The sequence below is a fragment of the Coloeus monedula genome (genome assembly GCF_965178545.1).
Source record: "Coloeus monedula genome assembly, chromosome: Z".
Taxonomy (NCBI): Eukaryota; Metazoa; Chordata; class Aves; order Passeriformes; family Corvidae; genus Coloeus; species Coloeus monedula.
Window position 1 is genome coordinate 1,165,184 of NC_138822.1, and position 23,653 is coordinate 1,188,836.

General features: G+C 47.6%; 1 protein-coding gene across 1 annotated transcript; it reads left to right on the forward strand.

Annotated features, from left to right (window-relative positions):
• Positions 1-7,110: 7,110 nt before the first annotated feature.
• On the forward strand, positions 7,111-20,448 carry LOC309584834 (V-type proton ATPase subunit S1-like protein; the record flags this gene model as incomplete). The annotated part of the gene is made up of 7 exons (XM_082301131.1): positions 7,111-7,322; positions 12,056-12,096; positions 12,931-12,992; positions 14,542-14,783; positions 17,827-17,877; positions 18,730-18,973; positions 20,146-20,448. The coding sequence occupies 7 exons, from the start codon at positions 7,111-7,113 to the stop codon at positions 20,446-20,448; spliced, it is 1,155 nt and encodes a 384-aa protein (XP_082157257.1).
• Between the last annotated feature and the right edge of the window lie 3,205 nt (positions 20,449-23,653).

Genomic DNA, 23,653 nt, shown 5'->3' on the forward strand with positions numbered 1-23,653 from the left:
TAGCCGCGCCCGACAGGACCCGCGGGGCTGGCCGCGCCGCGCCTGACCAAAATACCGACCGGCACCACGAGGGGCAGCCCGGCGAGCACGGAGGCCGCGGTTCGAGTCCCGGCAGGGCGGCGCAGCGAGGACCCCAGGCAGCTTCCGGGCCGCGGGTTCGAGTCCCGGCCTCAGAGAAAAACCGAGAAGGAAAACTTTGGCATCAATGTTGGACTTAGAAAACCGACCTCGGTTTATTACAGCACCACGGGCATCGGGGGCCTCTCTTCCAATCACCGGGGCGCTCACTTCTGTAGATTATATACCATTTGTTACACGGGTGTGTTTTTACATTCCAACAGCGTTACACCCGTTCCCAAAAAGCTTTCTACGCACGCTAATCCATCTCACAGCTTTTAGCGCCCCAGCTCTTTTCACCCTCACCTGGCCACACGGACGAGCTGATGCCTGGTGGCTGAGTCTGGTGGCCTTTCCCATGACACCAGGCTGCCCAGCCCACGCAGAGGAGCTCCTGGATGTTTTACTGGTGTGCAGAACCGCCGATGAAAGATCATCTGGTTATTGTTAGTGACAGGTGAAACTGCAGCGTTTGTTTATTCGAGCGGGCCCGTGTTTGCACGGAGGCCTCTCGGCATCCCTGGCATGGACGGTTCGAGTCCCGGAGGTCCTGGGTTCGAGTCCTTCAGGTCCTGGGTTCGAGTCCCGCAGGTCCTGGGTTCGAGTCCCGCAGGTCCTGGGTTCGAGTCCCGCAGACAGAAGGCGTTTGGGCTGGACGAGGACCGTGCCCAGGAGGCCTGGTGGGGCTTGAGCCAGGATTTCTGCCTGGAAGGAGCCTGTCCTGAGGTGGGATTCGGATCTTATCCCCAAGAAGAAGCAACAGGTCAAGAGAAAATGGCCTGAAGGTGCAGCAGGGCAGGCTCAGGGTGGATATTGGGGAAATTCCTTCACAGAAAGGGCTCTCCAGCCCTGGCACAGCTGCCCAGGGCAGCGGTGGAGTTCCCATCCCTGGAGGGGTTTCAGAGCTGTGTGGATGTGGCACCTGGGGACACGGGGCAGTGCTGGCCTTGGCCGTGCTGGGGGGATGGTTGGACTCACTGGTTTTATGGATCTTTTCCAACCTAGATGACTCTGTCATTCTTACTTCCAGCTTTCCATGGAATCATGGAATGGTTTGGGTTGGAAGGCACCTTAAACTCCGTCCCGTGCCACCCCTGCCATGGACAGGGACACCTTCCACTACCCCAGGCTGCTCCAAGCCCTGTCCAACATGGCCTGGAGCTTTTTCCAAGGATCCAGGGGCATTGTGACTTGAGTTACTGCGCTGCCCGCGAGCAGATCTGCACATAGCGAAGCCCTGTAACACAAACAGGCTTGTACTTCCCAGTTTTGAAAGCTGCCTCAGTGCACGCTGCCAAACTGCATCAATCCAAATCATGAACGCTCCCTTCCCTTTTGGGAATGACTCTGAAGAGGCAGTAATTACATATAAACACGTATTTCTTAACACAGCCTGTGCTCACGGCTTAAGTAGAAAATGCACACTTTGTGTGTTTATGTAGGGCTAGTTTTACATTCCGTCTTTGTAGAATAAGTAATAAAAAAATTTTAAATATTATAAGAACCCAACCTGCGTCCGCAAAAGAAACCTCAACCAATCTCAAGCAAAAACCATAGACCCCACTAAGACTTTGAGGAGAAAACATTAAGATTATAAAAAGCAGCTCTCAAAGATGCAGTTCCAATGTTGGAATGCAGTTTCTGCTTGATAATTTTAAAACCAGGGAAGTTTGCCTTGTGAAAGTGCTGCAGCTTTGCTTTACAGTGTTAGGAGTATTAGGAATTAGGAATACTTAAAAGCTGGCTAGGAAGGCAATTGGTGAATATAACATAAATGTACTGCAACAAACTGGCATTATTGGACAAATACTCATTAAGAGGTCAAGATTTGGGAAAGAGGTGGTTTGCCATGAAGCTGCTTTGGGGTTTGCTCTTTCTTTTTAAACTACACTAGGACTTTGGGACACCTGTTAAGACAGCTTTTCTTAATTTCACCACATTCTTCAAAATTAGTGCTGGGGTTTTCTTTGATCCAATATGTCATGGCTTAACCCCAAATTGCTGCTGAACACTACACAGCCTCTTCCTCATTCCCATCCCTCTCCTGACGGGGAATTGTACCAAAAATGGGTACAGATAAGAATAGTTTAATAACTGAAATACAGTCAGTAGTAAGAGTTAAGAACAACTGTTTTAGTTGAGACAACAAGTAAGAATAAAGCCAATTAAGGCTAATGAGTGAGAGGTCTGCAGGCACAGGTGGCCTCAAGGCGTGTCCCTGGAAGGTGTCCCATGGCAGGGGGTGGGAGCAGGGTGACCATGAGTGTCCAGCCCAAACCATTCTGTGATTCTGGGACCCACAGAGAGTCTGGGACTCCTTCCTTTCACAGGAGCTCCCCTGGGCACAGCCCTCAGGGCACTGTGGGCAGCTGCTCTCTTTGGAGAGCACCAGTGCTGCCAGATAAGCGCTTCTAAAATTAAATGTCTTGGTTGGCCAAGCAGACAAATCCACCCAAAATCCCACCACTTATCCTAAAACTCCCAGTATAATCTGATCTCTGATGCCAGGCATCCTGCAGCGCTGCACAACCGGGGACAGCTGGGCTGGGACACACACTGGGCTTTTTGTGGTTTTTTTTGGGGTAGTTTCCCCCCCGACCCTTCCGTGAAGGTGGAGGTAGGCGTGGAGTCTGCATGGGGATGGGATCCTTTGGGGATGTGGGGAAGGGCACAGGGACCAGAAGGTAATCCCAGAATCCCAGACTGTTTTGGGTTGGATGGAAGCCTGAATCCCATCCCATCCCACCCCTGCCATGGGCAGGGACACCTCCCACTGTGCCAGGCTGCTCCCAGCCCCAATGTCCAGCCTGGCCTTGGACACTCCAGGGATCCAGGGGCAGCCCCAGCTGCTCTGGGCACCCTGTGCCAGGGCCTCACCACCCTGCCAGGGAAGCAGGAAACAGCTGTAACAGGATTAATTTTTGCATCCCATCCCAGAAGGATGCAGAAAGGCTTTTTGGCCTGATTAGTTTCCCAGAGGGAGGACTGTGTTGGAACTGAGACAAGATTTTTCTGTATTTAAAGGCCAGTTTTCTGTCCGTGCTTCTGCAGCTTTGTCAGTGCGCTACGAATCAGAACAACAACCATGTATTAGAGTGAAAGGATGGACTGATGTGTTCAGTGGTCAAACCTGTAAAATGGCTGACACCTCACACTTTGTTTAGTTTAGGAAGCTTCGTGGTGACCTGATGTGGCCCTGGGAGGTGACTGCAAACAGCTGGAAATGATCTGTGTTTTGTGCGCCCGGGGAGACGCAGCCACAGGGAGAAATTATCCATCTTTATGGCAGGCAAACCCAGCGTGTGCACAAGTGCTGCAGCACCAGGCAGCAGAGCTGCCAGCCCAGGGTGTGCATGAGCGTCCCTGTGGTCACTCTGTGTGACAGGGGGTGGCTGGACAGTGGTGACACGCTGGGGATGGGCAGGGTGCCACGTCTGACCTGCCACTCTCTGACTGCTTCGCAGCCCTGACAGAACTGTGAGCCTGACTTGAACTGAATATAATTACCTTTCCTGCCAGGTAAATAAATAAATAAAAAAAAATCATTGTTTAAAGTACAGTAAGAGCTGCAGTGTCTCCTTCCTGGGGGTGGGAATGTCTGGGCTGCCTCGGTAGGAGATGGGGAGCGGACAAGTGGCAACTTGCTGCCTCATCATCCAAGGAGGATTTCTGCATCAGGAGCAATCACCACCACCACCTCATCTCCAAATGGGGGGGGAAAGGATGATAAACAACAATTTAACCCTTTTACTTGGAATGTTGGACACTTTTAGCCTACCATAGTCCATCCTGTGGGCTGCAAACAACAGGACAAGGGGAAACGGCCTCAGGCTGGGCCAGGGCAGGCTCAGGGTGGACAGCAGCAGGAATTTCCCCATGGAAAGGGAGCTCAGGCCTTGGCAGGGGCTGCCCAGGGAGCTTTGGAGTGCCCATGCCTGGAGGTGTCCCAGGAAGGGCTGGAGGTGGCACTCAGGGCTCTGGGCTGGGGGCAAGGTGGGCATCGGGCACAGCTGGGACTCGATGGTCTGGGAGGGCTTTTCCAACCTCAGGGATTGTGGGATTCTGGGATTCTGTTGACTTCCCATTGACTTTGCCCTGCAGGTGGTTCATTTCTGGCCTTTGTGCCCACAAAAAGTTCAAAAATGAAGCTTTTCCCGGTTGATTTCTTCACAAACCAGACAAAAGTACAACAGCAACTGAGCAACTGAATCACAAGAGCTGCCCTAACCCTGCCCTTGTCAGGACTGCTGCATGCAAGGCTCTACTCAGACTTTCTTTTAAAGCCCAGTAATGCAGACATGCTGATTTTGTCATCATTCTTCACCAGAATGAGGATCTAATTTCTTGTTAGGTACCAAGTGTATTTGTTTATGCTGGAACCTCCTTAAAAAGCAGCATTTTTAAGAAATGTTGAATTGCTGTTATTATCAGCAAGATTCAAGGGGTGAGGAAAGACTTTTCTTCTTGCTCTTTGCTTCACCATTATTTTGGGTGACTGCTGATTAGTGATGTACTATCAGCACCCCTGGCATTAATATACACTGGGGAAGTCAGGATATTTGCACTGATTCGTTCTGGTTTAACCTATGTTCACAGTTTGGTGTTTTCTGGGTCGTCTGTTTATGCTACTTTCTTCCACTTTCTCTGCCCTCAAAGGACACATTTTTTTCATTCTTTTGGGCCATGCTGGTTTGCATTTCAGAGATTTTATATTTTTTAGCTTTTGTTCCCGAGTGGGTGAGGAATGCTTGGGAAATGGATGCACATGGATCAAATCTCAAGGCACCATCAGAAAGCCTCTCTGTGCCTTTCCCTCCACTTAGTTAGGACTCAGGAGGGCTGAGTGACTCAGGAGTGACATTAGTGACCTCACACTGCTTAGAAGAGTCTGTGGTGCTTCCGTCCCTTCCCAGGGCTGCTTAAGTTTTCTACCTGAGCCATGTGTCTGTGCTGGTGTAATTGTTCTAGGCTTATCATCATGTGTTCCTGGTGCTTCCCAGAAAATTTAGGGGTTATTTTCAAGTGGTTTTTGCTTAATCCTACGTTCCCTCATCTCATTTTTCAATCTGGGATTCTCACATAAGTATCTTTACTCCTCCTTAAATTGGATAGAAGCTGCTCTACAGAGGACAAGCTGTTGGGGGATTTCTAAGATGAGCAGATACTCTCTGCATCCCAGAAGCAGAAATGAATTAAGATGGCAAATCCTTTTTAATGGTTGCAATGCTAAAGCCCCAATCCTTCTGTAATATCTGGAATGCAACAGGCAGGAGCTGTTAATCAGCAGAGCGAAGCTTCACTGATGGTCACAGCAGCAGGTAGCAGGACAGGAGTAGGTGTCTGATGCCTATAAATTGGTGCATGGCTGTGTCCTGCCTGGTGTTTAAGGGTTTTGGGACTGGATGATCTTTAAGGTCCCTTTCAGCCCAAACCATTCTATGGCTCCATGATTCTCGGGGGTTCCACTGTGTGTGACCCACAAACCTCTTGAGGACAACCCAGAGCCAACCTCCCGTATTCACAGTGATGTGTGTGGGCTTTGGTGTCTCGATCTGGCGGCCCAGAAACACAGACACTGTGATTCCGTGGGCATTCCACAGCTGTGGCCTGGCCTAGAGCTCCCCAGTGCCAGAGGGCAGGGCTGGATGGGAGATTGGGCAGGAATTGTTCCCTGGCAGGGTGGGCAGGCCCTGGCACAGGGTGCCCAGAGCAGCTGGGGCTGCCCCTGGATCCCTGGCAGTGTCCAAGGCCAGGCTGGACATTGGGGCTGGGAGCAGCCTGGGACAGTGGGAGGTGTCCCTGCCATGGCAGGGGTGGGGCTGGGTGACTTTTAAGATCCCTTCCTACCCAAACCATTCAGTAATCTTTGAATTCAAAGCACCAAAACAATTGATGCAGAAAGCTGTACACACACAAACCGAATTCGTGCTGAAGAAAGGAAACTGCTTCCAAATATTTGGCTCTGAGGCTTGCAGTGTCTTGCTTTCACATCTGTAGAGTCAAGATATATAACACACATATATCTGTCTCATCTATATAATATATAGATGACAGGAGGTATTATAAGAGTTCAAAATGCAGGCAATTCTTGCTGTGAACAGAAGGAGAAATTCCAGAGCTGCTTATAAACATCACCCTCACCTCCCTCTAAGGTTAGGGTTAAGTACAGATAAGAAGTGAACCTCAGCGTGATTTTAGAGCCTGTCTGATCTAATTCCTGCTTCCCCCTTAGCAAGCAGCTCTCACCCGGTACAATTTCCCCAGACCAAGTGATCACTGCTGCAGGAGGGATCCGGCAGGTGCGGGGGGCACAGGGAGAGCGGTTTGAGCGGGAATGGAGCGGGGATGGAGCGGGGATGGGGCAGGGATGGAGCGGGGATGGAGCGGGGATGGAGCGGGGATGGAGCGGGGATGGAGCGGGGATGGAGCAGGGATGGAGCGGGGATGGGGCAGGGATGGAGCGGGGATGGAGCGGGGATGGAGCGGGGATGGAGCGGGGATGGAGCAGGGATGGGGCACGGATGGAGCGGGGATGGGGCAGGGATGGAGCGGGGATGGAGCGGGGATGGAGAGGGGATGGAGCGGGGATGGAGCGGGGATGGAGCGGGGATGGGGCAGGGATGGAGCGGGGATGGAGCGGGGATGGAGCAGGGATGGGGCACGGATGGAGCGGGGATGGAGCGGGGATGGAGCGGGGATGGAGCGGGCATGGAGCGGGGATGGAGCGGGGATGGAGCGGGGATGGAGCAGGGATGGGGCACGGATGGAGCGGGGATGGAGCCGGGATGGAGCGGGGATGGAGCGGGGATGGAGCGGGGATGGAGCGGGGATGGAGCGGGGATGGAGCGGGGATGGAGCGGGGATGGGAGCGGGGATGGAGCGGGGATGGAGCGGGGATGCAGCCGCGGCTCCGCCCGCAGTGGCCGCCCCCGTCCCGCCCCCGGAGCTCGGCGCTGATGCTGTGCCGGGCGTGGAGGGGCTCCGCGCTTCCCCATGGACGGGATCGCTGCCCTGCGGCTCCTGCTGCTGCTCGCCTGCGCCGGGCTCGGCGGCTCCGAGGACAGAAGCCCCGCGGGGAACAGGTCGGTGCCCGGGCGTGGTGGCGGAGCAGGGATGGGCGCAGGTTTCGCACGCTGTCATTCGTGCCGCGTTCGCAATGCCAGGACCTGGCCGTGGTTTCCTGCCCAGGTTTGGAAACACCCGAGGTAATGCAGGAATTAATTATTTTGAAGCAGGCGGTGCGTTAGAGGTGTAACTCTGGCACAGTTTTGTGAACGTGGTTTAAAATCGGGTGTTTTCTGTTGCATCTGTGCCACGTTTCATTATGTTTTGATGACTCTCACGCTGACTTTCCCTGGTCCCTGGGAAAACGGAGTTATAAAGAGTGTAACAGCAAAAGAGTGTGAAAACTACTACAAGAAACACAGGCATGAAAATTTGCTACTTTTGTAGAATATTGGAAGCGTGAATTCAATATTGCAAGTGAGTATTAAACTTACAGAATTACTGGAGATTTGAGTTTATTGTTAGTGGTGCTGCTTCACCCTCCAATGAAACACAAACAGTGAGCCCAGATCATAGCAGGGGGAAGAGGGGACCTTGTAGAGTCAAGCATGATGAAAGTGAAGGCAGCCTGAGCTGTATGAGTTGAATGATGGCCAAAGTCACCAAAAACACACAGAACAAACATGCTGGTGAAGGTCGCAGCTGCCAGTAAAATCTGTGCATTTAAGGCAAGAAGGACATGTGGTGATTTGCTTAAGCTTGTATTAGGAGATCTGGTAGCCAGTTGCTGATAAATAGTACAATATGTTTTCATTAAATAGCTTACTTGCTGCTCTCCTCTGCCAGCTCTCAGATTTCTTACTGCTCTTCTTAGTATGATTCCACTCTTTTTTTCCCCCCCCCCAATCAGACCAAAATCTGACAGAGAACAAGCAGCAGAGCATTACCTGAACTTCATTGCAATAAGTGTTAACAGACGAAGTCACAATCTTGATGCCAGGGAATTAAATGGGAATTTTGCCTCATTGCAGGCACAATGGGATTGTGTCTGCACAGTGTTAATTTGGTAGAAGTACTATGAGTTCAATTTCCCTTTTTTTGTATTAAAAATGGAAGCTTGAGCTTTTGGACATCCATTAAATTGCAAATCAAACCCCAGTAATCAGTGCATTGTAAAATATTTATGGAGATCTGTCTCCCTGGATCAAATTAAAGATTTGAAAACCTAAAGAGTTGTAGGTTTTGTAGGTATTTCGTATTGACAGAACTTACATAGAGCCATTTAAAAGTCAGTGATGTTTTTTGTTAGGATGTTTCTTAGCAGGAACCAGCTCTTTCCCTGAACCTGGTCTCTCCAAACTTACACATTTATAGTGTCAATAACTTCACTGAAACTCCTTATGCTGAGTGTCCCTAGGACTACAAGCAGTGCATTGCCCCCAGGTGCTCCTCACCTTTCATAACTTTATTTCTAGTGCATTTGAGAGGCCACACGTTATTGTCCAATTAAATATTTCATAAATTAACTGAAACCAGTTGAGCAGCCAGTGAGGAATTTTGCAGCTGGAGATTATCAGCCTGAGGGAGATGACTCTGAAATAATAGGGATACTGTTTCTGTAGATGTAGAGTGCATTTTCCCATCTGGTGCAGTTCACCAGAGTAGTAATATGAAGAAGAGAAGTGTGGACATGGCATGAAAACTGCCTGTGGCCTCCACTCCAACCCTGCTGAGTGCCAGGATTATTCATGTGGCTCATCTGATGGGGAAAACTCTGTTTACATGGAAGTCCTCAAGAGTCTTTATCAACTTTTGCAGACAAACAAGCCAGACTCAGTTATCTTATGTAGATGGATAAAGTCATCTGATAAGAGGGAATTTACACTTCTTTATACTTATAATCTTATTTAATTGGGTTTTACATGGTGATTAGTCATTCCAGTGCTTTGTATTAGGGCTAATCCAATTTCATGTGGGTTCCTAACGTACTTGGTATGGTGAATTCAACATACAACATACATGCCTGGGTGTATCTGGGAGAGTTGTTTACCAAGTGGTAAGAGAAAATATCAGTCACCAAAACATACACCATTTGTGATCAAATGCATTTGAAATTTCAGGGTAAGAGAGGCTGATAAAAGGGTGATGAATTTGAAAGGCTGGTCTCTCACTCAGTGTGCTTAAAGTTCTTTGCTCTGGAGAATGCTCAGTGCTAGCTGGTTCCTTTTCTCTTATACACATAATTACCATTTTTATAATCAAAAGGGGATACGTATTTTTTAACGTGCAGTTACTTTCCAGTTTTTTACTCCCCATCCTTCTGTTCCCATGGAACGTGCTCCAGCTGAGAACGCCAGGGCGCTGGGACCCCCCAGCGCGCCTTTTTGGTGGAAAAGCTCCTCTTTTGGCAGCAGGGTGGCTGTGGACAGCCACCCACCCGTTCCTGCCACGGATCACACCCCCGTGACACCTCAGGGCTGAGTGTCAGAGCAGCTGACAGAGCTGATGACATCAACATCCACTCGTGCCTGCCCTGAAACCGGGACGTGATCGTGTGGCTGGCCGCGCCACTGTGGCGTGGGGAGATGGATTTCCCTTCCATGGGACTTCATGCCTTGTGCAGGAGGAGAGGAGGCAGCCAGCACTGCTAATTAGCAGAGTAATTAGCAGGAGGGCCTGGCTGGAGGCACCTGCCTCACGTGCCTGACACGGGGCTGAGCGTGTTCGCGGTGCCGTGGGACATCGTGGCGGCTCCCGGGTCACTCTGTGCTCTGCATTCCTCACGGAAACGTGAATATTTCATCAGCTGTGCACGTTCATCCCTCTTTGAGTATCTTCATGCTGAAAGCAGAGACGTGACATCTCTTCCACAGTGGCTGTGCCTACACGGGGTGTGCGGGAGCCGGGATTCCTTTTTCTTAATGGACAGTCACACATAGAGAACTAACCTTTCCTCTTCCTGGAACAGCATAAAAACTTGTCAGGGAATGGAATGAATTGCACAATTTTAGACCATTCTTCTTCCAATCCCAGTGCTGTAGTCCGAGTAGCACAGCCTGGTGATTTCCAAGCTGGAATAACCAGCTATGAGTGCTTGATTATGCATATGGAGAGGAGATAAAAGTATAAATAAGCATGAATTGATAGATAAATAGGTGCAACTAAGTATAACTAAAGTCAGAATAACTAAGTAATTCACGTTAGTTTCTTTTCAGCATGCCTTGGTTTTGTAGCTATCATCATGAAAAAAATGCCCCCAAATTGCCTTTTTCAGCCGGAAGGCACAACCTGTCATGAAGAACAACCAGAAAAGACTGCATCAAATTACAAGACCCATGTTCCTAACTGTAAAACAGCCTTAGAGAGTGTTTTGTTTGAGCAAGAAAACAAGGTTTGGTCCATTGTGGCCACATCTTTTGATACCTGTGTCAAAATCTGAATATTTCCACCCATCTCTGAAGGCTGTTTGCTGTTGGCTTGAGCAGCCTCAAGCCCCTTGGAGACCCCAGCCCAGCACTAACCCTGGCACCCAAAAAACAGTGGGAGAAGGGAGGACTCACTCTGAGAGTGCTTCTTGAAGCCACGGGGGTTTCAAAGCTGCAACTGAGGACAAATCTGGTCTCTCCATATGTAAATAAAACTGCGAGATGAATTTTAAACAAAGCTGAACTTTTCTGAATGTAAGATCTTTATAAAGTTCTTTCAGCTTGGCAGCAAGCAGGGTGGGCTCTAGGCTGTCCCACTGTTTCTTGGATGCATATTTATCTGCCCTTGAGGATGCTGTGATGGAAATTAGGTTGGGATCACTCCTTACACAGATCCCCCTGCCCAGAACCCCCTAGGGGCAGGGTTCACCCTGCTGTCCAAACACTCCCCAGGACTTTGCAATTCCAACACCTTACGGTGAAATTTGCACATAAATACTGAAAACTGCTCTGATTCCTAATATTTACACGCCTGCCTTGGTGTAAGTATTTCCACAAATTTTCCTGCTGTGGTGGTTTGGAAAGGTGGTAAGAAATGGGGCAAGAGAAGAAGATGCAAAGTGTATTTCCATGTGCAGGGGGAGGTGAGGCAGCTCTGGAAGGCACTGAGGGGCACAGGCAGGGCAGGGCGTGCAGGGTGTGTGGGTTGGTGCTCACAAGAGCAAATCAATCCACTAACATGGGATGCAGGTCCCAAGGAAGCTGCTGGGGTGTGGAAAGGAAAGTGCTCCTGTGACTCAGTGAGTCCTGGTGCCTTGGACTTTGATCTTTAGGTGTCGGTGTTTGTGAATCCACTGGGCTTGAGTCTGTAGCTCAGGAAAGCAGATTGTGCTGACACCAGCTGAAGACTTCTGCCTAAGAGAGAAATCAAATGCTGACAATTTCATCAGCCTGGTAGCTGTCACTTGAGATGTTCTTCACCTGAGCCCTGCCTTGCAGCTGACTTCCGTGGAATTTGTTATTGCCTGGATCCATCCAGGAGCTAACATCACATGGTGTAAAGCTGTGCTTAAGGCACGCCAACCCCCTGCTTTTGCTCTAAATCCATCGTGTTGCTTCTGATCCTCACTGGGGAATGAGAGTGGCGCCGAGCCCTCCTTGGTTCTCCTGCTTGAGCCCTGGAACTGGCTCTGTCCCTAACCCAAAACTGACATCCCATGGAACGGGACAAGAGGGGTAGTGAGGCCTTTTGTCAGCATGGTAAGGACATGGGAGCGCCTGTCAGGGCTGGTTCACCTGGGTGATCTCTGAAAATGAGACATTTTTAGCCTGGGTACTGCAGCTTTGGGATAATTTTTCCTGTTCCCGTGGCACTCACCAGCCAAGGACCTGAGTTACCCTTGGAATGTTTGCTGGAGTGAAGCAGCAACAGGAGCTTTCAGCACTAAACTTGCTGCAGACTTTAAAACCAGATGCTGCACAATAAATCTTTTTCTCCTCTCTCCTAGTTCACATGAATTTTCAGATCAAGATTCTCTCCAGAGAAATGGTAAGGCTTTTAGTGGGCTGAATCCCTGGGTGCTGGTTCTATTAGTGTGGCTGTAGAAGATTTCATTCCCAGATGTTCCTTCTCTTGGCACTGGTGACTCTTCTGTCACATATTTTGTTAAGGCATGACTCTCTTGAAAAAATAGCCTTTAAAGGGTAAAAATCCTTTAACGGATTTAACCTGTTAAAAAAAAGTTATTACTGTCCAACTCTGAGATGCAGCGAGAATGTGGAAGGAAAAAGCATTCACCTTTTTTAAAATCAGATGAAAACAGGGTTAAATGTTTGAAGGATGGAGCTGTGAGAGTGCCCATGAAATGATCTGTGCTTGTGGAACTTCACCCTCCTGGCGAGCAGGAGGGGTGGGATATCCTGGGATGTCAGGGGTATTTGTCACAACTTCCTGTCCCTGGCAGTGTAGGGAGAGAAGTTCCCAGCACAGTTACCACACTTTTGCCAGGCAGTTCAGCACATACCCTTTGATGAATTTGCTGTGCGAAGAAAAAAGCAGCTTTTGTTGTATTTGAGGTGAATAAATACAGATATAGACTGAATCCTGTAATTTTGGGGCACTGGAGTTCCTCCCAGCGAGGGTGACAAGGTGTCCAGTGAGAAGAAGAGGAACTGTGGTGAACAAGAAAGGTAAATTAGAAAATACATATCCTCAAGGCAGTATTTGCTGGAAGTCAAGTGATTTCCAAGGCAAAATCTGTAATTCTGACATACACATTTTGTGCAGGGATAATTACTGTTTGCATAAGAATGTGCAAAATTTTTATAACTGATTGGGTGTTTATAACATGCCAGTATTGAAATGACACCCCTTCTTCTGCAGGTCAGCATTACAATGGTGGTGTGAAGCCAAAGTTCAATGTCAATCGAGTGGCGATGGCACAGGTAAACGCCTGGAGGACTGGATCTGTGAAGCCTTTTCACAGCACATTTAGATCCTTCAGCTTACACTGCTGAATTTAATTGGTTTTCATTTGTTTACAAGAGACAGCCAGCAAACCCATCTAAAACACTGTGGTACAGTTCTGCTTCAACACCTGTACGAAATATTCTCTGCTTTTCTGAGGACTGAGGTGACGCCTCAGGTGCTGTTGTTGGTGCTGGCTGACCACGGGTTTGGGCACAGGATCTGTCTGAAAGGACAAAATCCTTCTATCCATATCCTGTACAATGGCATTTGACTGCTGTGACCAGTCTTGTGCATCTACCAGTTGGTACTGAAGGAAGAGCTGCAGCAAAACTTCAGGTTTTTGGTGGGAGTTTTTTTCCTGAGACCAGGCTGTAGGTCTTGTCAAAAACTGAGCATAAAAGGCTTCCTCACCAAAAGAAGCTTACCAATGTAAGTAACGTGTTGAATAAATCTCTCTCATATGAACCTCTGAGCAGACAGCCTTGTCGTTTATATAAATACAGTCACAGCCACTCAGCACATTTCCTGAGCATGATCTTGCCTTGCTTTCAGCTTGTTGCTGTCAGCACTTATTAATTTTAATCCTCAAACATCCTTGTGCCATATGTAAGGTCCAGTATCAAAAGGGATCTGTTGGGGTCTGAGCTGAGAGTTATGATTTGCTAATCTGAAAAACACACTCACAGAATCTCTCTTTAAGCCCAGACAAAACCTTGGGGCTTAACTGTGTCCCTTCTGGAGCCTGGTAAGATGCTGTTTATGCCTGGGACTCAGAAAACCTCTCCTGTTTTGATGTGAACTTGCAATCATATGACATGCTAAAAGCAGCCATGCAGGTGTGGTGTGTGTTATCCTCCTCAGATAGGACAGAGATGGGGCCTGGAAATTTGAGTGTGAAATCTGAAAATGGAAGTTAAATTCTTTAGTTCTTTCTGAGCCCTGAGTCAAATTGTCTTGCCTGACAGTCAAAGTGTCTTTTGCCATGAAATTTGGCTTGTAAGGGATGGCAGTTTCCTGCTGCCTGCAGATGACCTGGAAGCTGCAGTCCCTGGGTTTTAGCCTTGCAGCTGACTTTGTAAAAGTAGGGATCCATACTTGATCCATCCCCTTCTGCAGCAGGTATTTCCCTGATTTTAAAGCCATGGTGAGCCAAGCTGCTTGCAGGTAGTGGTAAACTCGGACATTTCTCTCAGCTGGACAGCTGCCCAGTGTGCTTCCAGCATGGTAGGCTGTGTCCTTGCACAACCTGAGTCCTTTCCAGGGTGCTGAAGCAATTCTTAGAGCCGTCCTAGAGAGTCTTCTGCTGGGAGGAGCACCTTGTGGTTCTTGCTTTGCCTCAGCCCTTCTGTGCTGTCCTGGATGTTCTGTGATGTGCCATCCCCGAGGTGGGAAGGGGATACAGCCAGATATCCCTCTGCTTCCTCAACCCTGGGCTGGCTCCCAGTGCCAGCCCCACGTGTTCTGGGGAGATGGCAACTCCTGCAATCACATCTTCTGATGGAAATCTCTTGTGTGGTCCCTCAGGTTGTCAGCTACAACTTGAGTGGGGGAGGACAGTGGGAAGGAGCATCCTGGAGGCCGTTCCCCCACAGCCACTACAGCCCCCTCAACGTCACCGTCAACGGCACCCCCTGCATCCTGTTCTGGGCCAAGAGGATCACCATCAGGTTTGAAAACCACACCCAGCTGGATTTGACAGAGAAGACCTTCGGTGTCCACGCCACCGTGGACCTTGGGGACTCAAACTGCAGCGAGGACAGTGCCATGTAAGGGGGGAATGCTGCTCTGCTGGTTATCTGGGGCCAGATAACCACTCTGGGCAGTGTGTGTGGGGGAACAGACCTTGCAGAGCCCCAGGCTCTTTCTGGTGATGTCCTGCCATGGCAGGCAGTGGGGGGTGTGTAGATAAACACAGCCTTTCGTGGACACACATAATTCAGTTGTTGCACTGCTGTGGTTCCTCCTTAGCAGCCAGCTTTGCTCTCAGTGCCCGTGGGGCTGAAGCTGTTGGTCTCTTCAGTCTCCAGCTGTTTTACACAGCTGCTTGTGGGGTTGCATATAGGAGAAGGTTTCACAAAGGATGTCTGGACTTCAGGTGGCTCTCTTGAAAGCTGTTTATTGCACAGGTGAAGTTACAGCAGCTCAGGGAGTGGCTATCCAGAGTCAGCCCTACAACTGCCAGCTCCAGCTGCAGGCATACCTGAAGCCGCCTTCTGTTCAAGTTACAGAGCATTCTATACTTTTCTTTGCAGAGTATCTTAACACATAACAACCAATAAGCACCATACACAATACCTTTACATTTGCCTATAGCCTATCATAGCTACTACCATCACCATATTATAGTCATTATTATCCAATCACAAAAGTAAGTAAGTTACAATTTAAGCTTTCAGTGGAAAATTCTCAGACCTCTCTTCTTCTTGCTACATCAACATTTCTTGTTTGCCTGCCATATCTTTCTTTTTGGTAAAGACATGTTTTCTATTTACTTATGCTCTTCTTGAGACTTATTTACTTGGTGAAAAACATGTCTTTGTTTGCAGTCACATACCTTTGTCCTGCTCCTAAAAATCTCCTTCCAACTCATCTCCAACCTTTGCCTTCTCAGCTATTCAGTGATCACTGTTTCAGCAAAACATCTTTTACTCTGTACCAAAACTTGCTTCCATTTCTATCTCATCCCCAGTTTCTACATTCACAGACCTTTCTCCCAAGCCTACATACCTGTGAAACTTTCTACCAAACTTTCATCCTCCCCAACAGTTGCAGAGAGGACCCTGTGCTGAATGAGGGGCTTAGGTGCTGTGCATCACTGATTATCCCTTCATTATCCTGGGGTGTGTGCCAGGAGTGCTGCACAGGGTGCAGGGCTGTGTTTGGAAGGTCACCCCAAATCCCAAGCTGTGATCCGTGAGGTGCTGGACACAAAGAGTGGGTTCATCACAGGTCTGCATGTGGCACAAGAGTGTCTGAAAACCTGACCTCTGCACACCAGTCACTAATTTCCTCAGTATGAACAGAATTTAGCAGCTTTGCTAAGTGTTTCTCACCCTGAGTGAGAAGCATTCAGCAAAATTTTGCTTTTTATGTTTCTCACCCTGAGTGAGAGACAAATATTAACCGCACTGCATCCCAAATCCTCCAGTGTCTTGGCTGTCCTAGGAAGGCAGGTGGTATTTTATTTCCTTTGTCACATGCCTGATTGCTCCTCTTCCCTCATGCAGTGTACTGGCTCATGGCTCACACCAGATTCCACTCTGGGAGGCCTAAAAATCAGGAGGGAGATTCCTAATTGAGCATGAGCACTGATTCTGCCCCACAAAGGGAGTTTAAACCTGTAATGACACAAACAGCAATAAAAATAACATGACCAATCCCAGCAGTTTCACTTCTATACAACAACTCACCTGTACATCTAAATATGTTTTCACAGAAAAGTAGGTGTTACCTCTTTCTGATTGTACAGCACAAGGTGCACAGGCATTTTGGTGAGGTTCCTAGAAAACTGAAAGTGAAATTGAGAAAGAACCCAGGATTTTTGCCTATAGCATCATAATATTCAACAAGGCAGTCTGAATAATACATCATCAGCATGGGAACTAATCCAGCACTGTTTTGACAGGCAGAGGTACAGAATGGAATAAAAATATGTTAAATATAAACAGTGATGGCAAGCATTCCTCCCTCTCTTCTGGCCTATCATTGGGAAATAATCTTAGTCTGATTAGAAATTATCGTAACCTAATAGAAAATATACTAAGGCAAAATTAGGGGTTTTAAAACACAGAGAATGGTATCAGATATAATAATCCAAGCTGCTTAGTTCTTTTCCTTGAATTCCACATTTGCCTGTGCTTAATCCTCAACTGTCTCTGATTTCCCTTTGTAATAAAGCAAGGGAATGTCTGGATTCAGTGTCCTGTCTTATGGGACCAGTGCTACCCAAGAAGTGTAGATCACCTATGAAATTGTAGGGCTCCCTGTTTGCTGTGGTTCTGTTTGTTTGGTTTCTATTATTTTTTGTTTGTGTGTTTGTTTGGCCTTTGTTTTTTTGTTTAGGTTTGTTTTGGGCTTCTGTTTGTTTGGTTTTTGTTTGGTTTATTTTTGTTTTTGAAAATATCCTTCCACTTTAATTTTGGAAGTCTTTCAGAATCGGCATGCTTCCACAACGTTTTGTTTTTGTCTTATGTGAACAGTGCAGGTTTTAAGAGGCAAAATATTAATTCTAAGCAATAAGAATATATTCCACTTAATCACGTATTACATTAATTAACCTGATAGGGCTTTCACTTTATTAAAGCTCAGGTGCCCAAGGCTTTGCAGAGCTGCCTCACAGCCAGGGCATGTGTGTGGCGGTAAGGAAGGAATGTGGAAACCTGAACCCTTCCATATGCTTTCCTTTATGCTCTGATATTTACAAAGATGAGGACAAGGTGTCTGGTTACACTTTCTGATGACAGGCAGGGGTGATGCTTGCCTGAGATGTCATAGCTTGAGAAGGAGAACAGATATCCACTGAGCCTAATTATCAGCTAAGGTGGGAAGCAGTGGGATTGAGTTGTGTTGGAAGTTAAACATGAATTTCTCTTCTTTCTGGGGAGCCTGGGCCTCATTCCAATTAGCAGGTGAGCAGGTGTATTTCACTGGAGGAATATTTAACCCTTTCAGGTTTTTTCCCCACTGACTTTAAGGGTAGGCTGAGCAAAAAATTCCATGTATGACTGAGCTTAATCTTTTGTGCTGCTCTTTTCTCTGAAGATTTCTGAATTTCTTTCCTATCCTGATGTTACTTGCTTTTTGACCCAGACTTTCCCTGAAGTTTGGTGACATTGGCAATCTAAAAGGACTTGTTATCAGGTAAGTTTATATAATAAAACCCTCACCAGATAATAACATGTTAAAATACATTGTTACAGAGTTGCTTGGGGAATTAAAGAGAATTTGTTTGAGCAAATATAATGTGAGAGAAACTCCTGTATAATTGAAACACCTGCATTCAGTATGTCTGTCTGTCACCTGCCTTGTTTTAGTAAGGCATTTCTTCTTCTACATTGACTTTTCCACTCCTGGAAAAGTTTGGTTCATCTCTTTTGTGTAGAATCTTCCCATGTCTGAGATTTTAGCTAAGCCTTGCTGATTAGATACAGACTGGGCATCACACTGTGACTTACTTTATGTTTGCTTCTTGTTGATAGATGAAAACAGCATTTCTTGGTGAGTGACTTTCCATACCCCTGGTGGAGGTACAATACCAGTGTTGCATTCCTATTTTCCCCACTAATTAGGCAAAATCCCCTCATACTCTTCCTGCTTTGGGGAAAAACAGCAGACTCCTTCAGCTGCCACAACGAACAACCTCAAATCACAGAATCCCAGGGCATCTGAGGTTGGAAGGGACCTCTGGAGCTCACCCAGCCCAAGCCCCTGCCCAGCCCCAGGCAGGGTCCCCTGGAGCAGTGGCACAGGAACGTGTCCAGCTGGCCTGGGGATGTCTCCAGAGAGGGACACTCCAGGCCCTCCCTGGGCAGCTGTTCCAGGCCTCTGCCCCTCCATGGAAAGCTGTCCCTCACTTTCCAGACTCCACGGAAGGAGCAGGAGCTCATTCTGATAAAAACCGGCCATGCCAGCAAGTGTCCTAAGGTTGTTCAATTTAACAGCTGCAATCCCCCTGACTCATTTTCTTACTTGCCTCTCCTCCAACATCTCCAGGCTCTTGTTAACTACCAGCTACTACCAGCTGTCTGTCCAGAACTGGTTCAGCTTGCACAGGCTGCAGCTCCTGTACAACCACTCAGTGCAGGCGACGTTCAACGCCACGGGGATCCACGCGCCGGCCAGTTACTCCTTCCACTGCGAGCACGTCAGCAGCCTGCAGAGATACCATGCCCTGCTCGTGCCCAGCTCTGCAAACGACCTCTCCCAGCTCTGGGAGGTCACTTTCATTGACTTCCAGGTGATGCCATGGGCTGAAGCTAAATGGATCCCATGGGTAGATTCGGGGGAAGGTTTGCCCTTCTGTGCCGAGGAAAGATGGTCACCTTCCATGAGCAAGTTTACACTTGTTCCTGTCGTGGAACACGAAATAGAAGCTGAGACTTTCCCTGTCAAAGGACATTAAGGGCTATTTTTTGTAGTCTTTCTGGTTGTGTTCCCTCTAGTGGGGAGTGAGTTTAGTTTCATTGTTCTGAGCAGAGCTCTCACACCTGGCATCAGTAACAGCACCACACACCCAAGGCATGGGATTCATCTCACTTCACTTTTGATGCCGAGGAATTTTAACCCTGTGCCCTGATTATAGTCACCCCAGCCTGCCTCTAAAGCCACTGGATAATTCCTCTGACCCATCTTAAGTCCTTATTTTAGGATAAGATTAATAATCTTCTGGAAGTGCCAATTCTTCTGTGTTTGACAGTGAGGGAGCCTAAGATGGCAGGACTAAGTTGTCTTGCTTTTAGATACCAGAGTCAGAGGGCATGAGGAGCTGAAAAAGGGAGTGAAAAAAGCTGATCCCCTTCTCTCACCCTGTGAAAAATGTCCATGGACTGATTTAGTAGAGCAGACAGTCAATTCCCTGCGTGCCAGTGTGGTAAAATCCATATCAGAACTGAAGCCACGAGTAAAACTCATTGGTGTTTTCCACAGCTGGGGGCAGCCTCCTGTAGTTTAGCTGGTTTGCTGCCATGTACCACCCATGTGGAACTGGTGAGGAAAACCTTTATACTAGGGCAGGCACGTGGGAATATTTCCTGGTTTGTCGTGTTGAAGTTTGTGCAGTCTGAAGCAGAGACTCTGGGGACTCTCAACAACTGGTGCTGGAGATGCACAGTTAACATGAAAGGTACCAGACCTGCAGTTCAATATTGCTGGGCCAACAAAGAGTGAGCGTGGAAGATCTTGTTTGAAACACAGCTGCAAATCCTTTGGGCAGCAGAGTGGAGGGGATTAGAATAGCTGGCAGTTCCAGAAGACTGACCTGGATAAACTCTGAGCATTAACTCCAGCTATCAGTGGGAGACACAAATTTGCTGTGTGCAGGTGTTAAATTGAAATTCTTACTGCCATCAGGAGAAAATTAACAAAGGACCAGTACTTTATTTAACATGATCCCTCTTGTTCTCTCTGTAGATTCAAGGTTTTAACGTTCAAGAAGGACATTTTGCCTACGCCAGAGACTGTGCATCCTTCTTCTCCCCTGCAATCCTGATGGGGTTGGTGATGTCCCTGATTCTGCTGCTGGTCCTGGCCTATGCTCTGCACATGCTCATCCACCTGAAATCTCTCGACAGGCACTACGAGTGCAAGGCTTCTCCTGCCTATTTTGCACAGATGAAAGACAATGACATGGGGGATGAGAAGGAGCCACTGAGAAGCAGTGGGAATGAGTCCTATGAACTTAGAAACCAACAGTTCAGTAAAATCTATATTTAGCAGTGTGTATCTCAGTGAAACAAGGTATTTTCTTCTTCTGGCACTGTTGTACGTAGTCTGTGCAGGTTTTTTACCAGCTGATGAAAGGAAAAGTAGGTGACAGATTGTTTAGCCAGTTTTTCACTGATAATCATCTCAAAGATGCCTTAGGAAAGAAGGTGAGAAAAAAAATTCCGTTGTGGGTAAGAGGTATCCATGTTGTGGGACTTTACTCCTGTAGCAAAATGCCAAAATGCAGAGCTCTTCACCCAGCTTACCAAGCCTTGAGGAGAGAATCAGTAATGAACACCTTGCAATTCAATAAAGGTTAAAAACCCCCACAAACCAAACTCCTTGCTTATTCTTTGAGAAGGCGAGGTTCACCCTTATTCTGTATTTGCTCTGTGTCCTGACAAAACAGCATCAGTTTCTTTCTCAGTCTGTGCTTTCCTTTTATTTCCCGAGTTACATCCCCTCCTTTGTGTCCCCATAAACTCCCTTTCCTGCTTTAGAATCTTCAGGGCCACAAAGGCTGCATTTTTATCCGCTGCACAGATGAAGTAGTGGCTGCAGGACAGCAGCATCCTGGTACTTCCCTGTGTCTAAGCTGGAGGTTTGCCCCAAGGATCTGATGGGAAAACTCCAGACATCTGGTCACAAAGGCTTACCCTCAACATCCCGGCTCAGCTCCCTGCCAGGAGATGGATTATGAGCCATCCTGTAATTCAAGGTTAATTTCTTTTCTACCAAATCCCATCAGTCTCCCTTGGGGACTTCAGCTGAATGGAGATCTGCAGATGGAAAATACATATAAACAGAGAGGTGGAAGCTGCCAGCAGTGAGAAGGGTACTGTGATATGATTTTCACTGCTGGTTCTAAGAGTTTAGGATACTGCTGCCCCACTCATCCCTTTTTCTGGTAGAGGCAAAGTTTGGGAACTCCAAATTAGCCATAATTTGGCCCTGATTTCTAGGAAGTAAGAACACAGCAATGTTCTTAGCCCTGTAAGTGCTTTTATGTTACAAGTAATGGAAACCCCAGTATGACTGAAAATCAATCAAAACCAGATTTGCAAGCAAACACATTTTTTATTTTAGATTACAGAATTAATTAGTTGTTTGTAGCCTTTGCAAGTTATACTGCAGTTGTCTTAAAACACCTTGAGAGATGTCCAAAGACATCCTGTTTATTAGAACAGGGGTCACACAGACTAGCTGTGGAGTCCTAAGTGGTTAGTTCATCTAGGAAGGCACTTCAGATGGAAAAAAAATGTATCTTTGACACATAACCAGGCGTAATACAAAAGCTTTTGAGAGCTTGCCAAGGCTGCCTGTGGCCAGTTGCTGCCAAACTTTTGTCTGTTCCACGAAGGGAGCAAGCTAAAGCAGGAATGCCTGGGAACCTGAGTGAGGCTGGCACAAGAAGGTGAGAGTTAAACACTGCCCAGGCTGGTCCCTGTGCTGCACACAGAGCTGGCAGAGGTGTCTGGTGCTGGACAGAGCTCAGGGGGCCAGTGCTACACAGGAGATGCTCCTCGTGGTCTGGAGAGCTGTGCCAGCTTGGACAAATCTGGAGGAAAATATCCCTTGGTAGAAGGCAGGTTACAACCAATCCTCCCCTACCAGGTTCGGGAAAAAAGAAATTTTCCTCAGAGGAAAGTGAAAGAGATAAAAACTATTTATTTAACAAACACACAGGAAAAGGATAATAATGCTAAATAATAAAACCTCTCGCTGTGGAGAGAAACCTGTGAGGATTTCAGAGTCCTTCTGTTGGTGTGTTCTCTCTCCTCCTCCTGGGAGCTGGGTCGGTGTGGGTTCACCTCCGGGGCCGTGGTAGAAAATTCTCCCGGTGTGTTCTGATGTTGAAACAGTCCAGAAGTGAAGAATGGAAAAAACCCAAAGTCCCAGGGAAACAATATTCAACTCTCGGTCTCCCTCTGGAGAAAAGGAGCTGAAAGCAGGAGGATGCAGAGGAGTGTGTGTATCTCTGTGTCCTTGAACAAACTGCTTTGAAAAGTTCGCTTGGTTTTTTCCCTCCCCCCTCTCGGGCTCAGTCTAAGGGCACAGAAAGGCACAAAATTCATTTCTGGGCGTAGAGCAATGACTGGGGATACAACATCCTAAAGTCACCCCAAGACAAGAGCAGGGCTGTCCTGCCTGGGGCTGAGGAAATAAAAACCTGGCCCTGCTCAGTGGCAGCCTGAGTGTCAAAGTTGCTGCGAGTCGCTGATGTGAAATCCTCAGCTGGCAGAGCTGCACTTCCCAAGCCCCCAGTTCTTGAGGCACAAGGGCATCTCTCCCTCTCCCAGAGGTCATTTCTCCTTCTGGCTGGTGTCTGATGGTGCTGCCAGGATAATTCTGACCTGTCATGTCCTTGCATGGTTTCACACTGTAGCTGTGAGAGGTTCTACAGGACTGAGATTGGGAATAAGGGAATTTCCCCTCTGGTCCTCTCCCTCACTCCTCGCACCCTTTTCCAACCCAGCTGCTCCCTTTGCTTTAACTCTGTTTTCAGGGTGACTATCTGCAGGCTTTGTGCTCGAGAGGCTCAGCACTGCAAATCTCCAGCACGTGCCAGTCCAGATTTTGTGGTGCAGCATTTCAAGACTCGTGTGTGTTTGTGTCTCTTCCAGGCCCTCCTGACCAAGAGACAGTCATTTGTACCTGATAACTTACACGGAAAACTTCAGAAGTAAAAGTGGGAATGCAGATAAAAATTTTTTTAAAATTACCAAGAAAAAAAATTTTTTCTTTCCAATTATCAGCTTTTTCTAAACCATGGGATGACTGGGATATCCTGGGGAAAGGAGTACACATAGGAGTTATCTCTGCTGTGACTTTTTGTGTTGCAGCTCTGCCTGCCAGTGGCAGGTAATGCTCCTCTGCCAGGTATCCTCTGTATCATCACAGTCCTACTCAAATGACAGAAGGATTTAGAAAGGATAAATACACTACTTGAATTAGACAGAAAATACAAAGTTCATCACAGGACTGGAAGGAGGAGCCATATATTTGTAAGGAGTTAATGATGCTTTGGTAGAAAGTGCACCGGAAGAAAAAAAAAATCATCTTAATTGCAGTTTCTGTCCACTGGTGCCATGCATAAAAGCAAGCATCCATGGCTGAAAAACAGAAAAATGTGTATTCTTATGTTTCCAGTAAGCTGTGAGCCAAACAATCCTTATCAACTGCACATTTTGGAACAACAGAGACATTCCACTGC